This window comes from Podarcis raffonei, chromosome 2 (genome assembly GCF_027172205.1).
Source record: "Podarcis raffonei isolate rPodRaf1 chromosome 2, rPodRaf1.pri, whole genome shotgun sequence".
Taxonomy (NCBI): Eukaryota; Metazoa; Chordata; class Lepidosauria; order Squamata; family Lacertidae; genus Podarcis; species Podarcis raffonei.
In genome coordinates this window covers 110433561-110439631 of record NC_070603.1, presented here as the reverse complement: position 1 = coordinate 110439631, position 6071 = coordinate 110433561, and the positions used below count along the sequence as shown (strand labels likewise).

At 48.7% G+C, this 6071-nt stretch overlaps 1 protein-coding gene across 2 annotated transcripts in view; it reads right to left on the bottom strand.

Annotated features, from left to right (window-relative positions):
• Nucleotides 1-2518: 2518 nt before the first annotated feature.
• Nucleotides 2519-6071, bottom strand: part of LOC128408637 (cuticle collagen 2-like) — a 29574-nt gene continuing 26021 nt past the window's right edge. For both annotated transcript variants that reach the window (XR_008329137.1, XM_053378611.1), the window contains exon 2: nucleotides 2519-4490. Coding sequence is in view for 1 of the 2 variants with exons in the window: in XM_053378611.1 (XP_053234586.1) it covers nucleotides 3814-4490 (677 nt within the window). In the remaining variant the exon portion in view is untranslated. The remainder of the gene's footprint in view (nucleotides 4491-6071) is intronic.

The following is a 6071-nucleotide window of genomic DNA, read 5'->3' as shown; positions in this document are numbered from 1 at the left end:
TGTACTTCTGTGCAAGTTCTGTTTCTAATTTATGTTACCAGCATCGACCAAAATAATTTGCAGAGGACTCTGGGCGGGGGGGGGGGGGGCTACAGGTCAGATTTGTGCGGAGGCTTTCAACCCTGTCAAAGGCTGGCCATGAGTCCAGAAGGGGTCAGGGTTCTTTCTAACCAGTTCCCTCAGGTGCACATTGTTTAACTCGCTTACATTTGTCTTTTGTGCTAGTAAAAGGTAAAGGGACCCCTGACCATTAGGTCCAGTACTGGCCGACTCTGGGGTTGTGGCGCTCATCTCGCTCTATAGGCCGAGGGAGCCGCCGTACAGCTTCCGGGTCATGTGGCCAGCATGACTAAGCCGCTTGTGGCGAAACCAGAGCAGCGCACGGAAACGCCGTTTACCTTCCCACTGGAGCGATACCTATTTATCTACTTGCACTTTGACATGCTTTCGAACTGCTAGGTTGGCAGATGCCCAAATGTAGGCATATTGACACTTGTGTGTGTGTGTGTGTGTGTGTGTGTGTGTGTGTGTGTGTTTATACAGAAAAGATTAGTCCCGTGTTTTCAAAACAAATAACATGAAAGCGATTGGGGTGTACCATTCTAGAAATGTAACTTGCCACCATTGGGACGAGGAGGGGCAATGAACAGGATTGAGATTGCAGTAGCTACTGAGCAGAGTGAGGGTGGGGTTAACCCTTTCCTCTTACCCTGCAATCCTGATTAACACACACACCCCACCTCTAATCTACTTTTAGCCTCCAGAAGAAAGGCTCCATTGATCCTGATTATATTGGATTGCAACCTGAGGGGGAAAGGGTTAGGCCTCACTGCCGACTGAGAGCTTCCAGTTCTTTTTGGGGAGCCCACAGACCTCCGTAAACTGTCCTCTAAGGTCCTAACAAAGAAAGGCACGATAGTTTGCTTATCCTCGTTTAATCTGAGAACTACGAAATGGCTTCCTCACCTGGGTCCTTTTAACCAGCCTGGAGCAGGCTTAGATTTCATAACGCAGCAGCATCGTTTGTCCCTCAGACCATTCAGTGCGGCCAGATAGCAGGGCTATAGCGGCATCGCAGTAAAATTTGGGGTTCTGTTTTCAGTCCGGTTTTACGTCGCTTATCTTCTCTGCAAGATGAAGGGAGTACAGCTTTGGGGATTTGTTTTGGTTTTTAAAAGGGCGCCTTACACACAAACAGCTGGACTCTAAGACCCACATAGGAGCTTTTTGAGCAGGGTGCTAGCACTCTTCTGACCTAACAGGTGCCTCCATTTGCAATTCTACAATCTAATGCAAAGTTAAACGTGCAGGTGTTCTTCGCCACCCAGTCTCTGTCTCTCTCTGCATTTCCTTATGGAACAAGTGAAATATCATAATTGTCATAATTCTTAATGTAGTGGGGAAGGATGCTTTGAGACATCGGTTGCTGGGATTTGGGCAGGCAGTGAGTCAACAAAAGCAGGGTTATGCAGTATCCTGTCTCCCATCAGAAACCAGAAATAATGGGGTAAATAATTTGCTGCTGTTCGCTTCCACCCTCCAGCAGTCTGAGGTTAGGAAACGCTCTGAGCTTCAGCTGACATTTCCTAACTGTATTGGTTAATAGCTGTTGATTATATGATCCTCTCTTAGCCTTTTATTTATTGTGGTCAGGCTACTAGCTTTTAAGAGCTCCTCAGTGCAGTAAGCCAAAGCGGGTGAAGGATGGTTGTGTCCCAAATGTGGAAGCCTCCAAACAGGCCGTAGCAATTAAGGTTCCTTTCATTAGCTGGAAACAGATGAGGTGGGATGCCCACCCAGGCCGCTGTAGTCAATTCTCTTCGTAGCTTCACTGCGACTTGGTACATAGGCAACCCCACACTTGTATATAGGCATGGTATATAGGCAACCCACATTTGTAGGTTGGCCAGATCTTACAGATCGTATCCTTTATTTCTTGGAAAACTGAACCACGGGAATTGAGGGCCATCCGTCAGAAGAGGATAATTTAAAAGAGTGACAGCCCCACCACAGCAATCCCATAACCCACCAAGCATTGTATGATGGAGTGAGTTTAACAGCAAAGCCCTATTTGGATGCTGCTATCAACCCCTGACTAAAAACTTTAGAGAGAAACTGGAAATGTGTGTTGTTCCTGTTGAACACTTAGTTTTGGGCAGGGATGGGGCAATCCAGAGAAAAGCTGGGAGACTTTCGGTTATTTGGGAAACGAGAGTTCTTCTTTCAGCGTAGCTATATGGCCTCCCTTCTCTGTGCCGTTCCCTATAGATGTCTGTTGCACCACAATATTAGGAATGAATGGGGAAAGCTCTGATTTGTATTATTGATTTCCACCTCAGATTGGGAAGGCGACTTAGTTCAAAACTCCAGATCTGCTGAATGCTGTTAAACTCCTTTCCAGCATTGCGGTTTCGTTCCCATTCTTTTCTACCCCTCTCCCCAAACTAGCAAGATGGCCCCAGAGGGGGGTGTGCTCAGAGGCCCAGGATCTGTTCCAAAAGAAGACCATTAGATGGCATTACAGTACATAGGATTTTAATACAAGCATTTTGGCCCGACTACAAAAAAAAGGGCTTTGCTTCCAAGTGACATAATGGTACATAACAAAAGCAGGTGACAAGAGGTGGCAGAGGTTCTTCAAATACATTCTGCTTCAAAAAGAGAGAGAGATGCACAAAACAATCAGGCCGACATCACAAGCAACTATAAAACAATTTTGATACAAACAGCCCCTTTGATTTTGCCATCTCAGGCAAGTTTAACTCCCCTCAGGGCTGCACTACGCTATGCAGGCTTGATCCAAGATGGCCGTCGGCTTCACTTATGTTGGCACAGACAAAGCCTGCCCAACTGGGTCATGTAAACTGGTTCTTAATCAAGCGATGAGCTAGCAACTATTGCTTGAGCAAAGGATTTTGGCGCCTGACTGGACAAGTCGATCCATATGACATACTTTAACCTACTAAGCCACTGTTTCTGACATGGGGGGGGGTGGGACAGACCTGTGACACCAGCAAGCTGAGAACAAGTGATTTTGCATTGGGATCTGGGCTACCAAGGGGGTTGAGAAGAGAGGGTTTCCTAATGGAAGAAGCAAGGGGGCATTGATTGGGAAACAGCTGCCCTAAAAATTTGAACCTGGGTGGCCATGGGAGGGCAACCAAGATGGTCAAGGGTCTGGGAACCAAGCCTTATGAGGAACGGTTGAGGGAGCTGGGTATGTTTAGCCAGGAAAAGAGGAGACTGAGAGGAGATATGATAGCCATCTTCAAATCATCTGAAGGGCTGTCCCATGGACGATGGAGCAAGCTTATTTCTCCTGCTCTGGAGGGTAAGACCCGAACCAACGGATTCAAGTTTACAAGAAAGGAGATTCCGACCAAACGTCAGGAAGAGCTTTCTGACAGTAAGAGCTGTTTGACAGTGGAACAGACTCCCTTGAGAGGAGATGGACTCTCCTTCCTTGGAGGTTATTAAGCAGAGGCTGGACAGCCATCTGCCATGGATGCTTTGGTTGAGATTCCTGCCTTGGGCTAGATGACTGTTGGGGTCCCATCTCTGATTCCTCCAGAAAACTCTTGTAGTTCTATGGCAGTTTGGAGCATATTTGTTACGCAAAAGTTCTGAAAACTCCTTGGTCAGGAGGACTCATAACCGTGTCTTTTGAATGTGTTTTATTTATTTTTTAAGGGTAGGGGTCCTAAAGTTTGGGGGGGAAACACAGCCTAAGAACACATACTCCTCTCAGAAGAGTTGAGCTGACATTCCACCCACCCTGCCTCAAGTTCCCAGGATGTGGACCAGCCTGTCACCCTAACAGTTTGATGTGCAAGGGTTTCCTTTATCCCCACTGTCTCGCTGTCCGCCTGGCTGCACACTTGCAGGGACGGGCCCATAGCTGCCGTCATACGTGCCCCTCGGCCCGTATGCTACGGACCCGCCACTATAAGTCGATCCCCCTGCCACTGCTCCACCGCCGCCGTACGGATATAGCCTAGGTGGCTCGTTTCGTATTGGGATGTAGCCTCCACCCCGCTCCTCAGCAGTCGGTATGTAAGGGAACCCAGGTCTCTTCCACACTGGGCGGGGGAAACCCTGGCTGTTATAACCAGGGCCATAGCCATATGACCCAACGCCAGCCCCATAACCTGGCATGCCAGGCTTCACATTTGGTGCCCATAACGGAGGAGGGAGCGTCCCTCCAAATATAGACCCCAACAGCCCAGGCCGGCTTGGCTTGCCAGATTGGAAGGGGCTCGCCCCTGGTGAACTGGGGCCAGTTGTAGAAGACCCCCCTGCCTGTCCCCCAAAGGTCGCAGGGCTGCCACCCACTATGCGGGTGTCTCCTCCATCAGGGATGCAATCTCTTCGCCCCATTGACGAGACGTCGGGCTGCATGAGGCCGCTGGGTAGAGAGTTCCGCTGGACCCCAGGAGGCAAGGGCTGCAGGTCTTCCGCGGACGACCCTTCGATGCATCTGGAGGCTGAGCCTAGAACGAGACAAAGTGGCCGGTTACAGGAATAGTACCATGGCATTCTGGGACTTGCCACGACTACCTGTCCTGTTGCCTTTAGTCTGCCAGTGAAGTCAAAGGTGTGGAGGCTCAGGGGGCACTGACACAGAATGGAGACAATGGCAAGAGAGAAGAGGGGCAGAGCCAGGCCCAACCCACTCCGTGGTTTTGTGGTAGAGCCCCTGCCCAGCTGCTCAGTCTTCAATAACTTCTGGTGAACAAACTCAGATAGCAAGTCCCCTGTTTAAATCCTGGAGTCTGTTAGAGCAGGCATGTTCAACAGGTAGATTGAGATAGATCTACTGGTAGATCACTGGATGTCTGTGGTGGATCACTGGATCACTGGTAGATCAGTGGCTCCCCCCAAAGAAGTGAAACAACTTTGGCTCCCCTAAAAAAAGCATTGCTTTTTTTTTTTTAGGGCTTTCCTCTTCCCTAAAAAAAAGCTCAACAACTTTGACCTGAACCCCAAAAAAGGGGGTAGATCACTGCCAGTTTTTAACTCTGTGAGTAGATCGCAGCAGTCTCTTGGGAGTTGGCCACCCCTGTGTATACAGCGATGGGAAGCTAGGTGGACCAAGGATCTCCCTTCGCACCAAACATTTAAAGCACTGAGATACCACTTTAAGCAGTCATGGCTTCCCTCAAAGAATTCTGGGAGCTGTAGTTTGTTAAGGGAGCTGAGACGCTCCATTACCCTCGCAGGTTCCCCAAGCGGTTTAACAATAAATCTCTCTTCACGTGGGAACTCTAGAGATGGTAGCTCTGCGAGGGAAATACTGTAGGGGTTTTTCTAATAACTCTCAGCACCCTTGACAGCAGCTCCCAGAATTCGTTTCACTCATGTGTGCAAATATTATGCAGATTTAATTGGGTCAGTTAAACGATTGCTTGCTTTTGCTTTTTTTAAAGGTGCACTTGTTTACGGTGGTAGCTGGTCCATTACGGCAAAAGGGTATATTGCTCCACCATTGTCTGTGTGCCAGCTCCCATTTGACAGCCTTCTAACTTACAACCGGTCCATACCTGTCAGTTTCCTCCTCCTAAGTTAGTGTTGCCCTTGTAAACTCAGAAGGGAGAAAGAGTGGGACAAGACTTGCCTCTCATTGGCTCTGGCTCCCCCTATTGTTGACCTCCCTGCCTTCCATCCAATCAGGTCCACCAGGCACTGCTGTTTTCGTTTGGTTTTTAAAATTTAAAAGAAGGCTAGGCTGCCCCTCAGTTCAGCAATCGGGATGCAGTAAAATTGACTCAACACAAAATCGCTTTAACTGAATGACAGCTCTCGTTTTTTACATCTTAATGGAGTTGAAAGGAAGGCACTCAGGAATGCTGTCAAGCACCTTAATTACCAGGCTCACATTGGAGAATCATTCTTTCCACAGCAAGTCACGAGGATCTTTAAAATCTGTTTCAGCTTGTGCTGAGTGAGGCCTCTGATGGATGACGAGATTCTTGGAAGCACAAGGAGGGAAGGCAGGAGAGCAGTTTGCTAAGATGGGAGGAGCAGGCTGGGTACCATAACCCGTGGGTGGCAGTCTAGGGGTGTGGAGAACA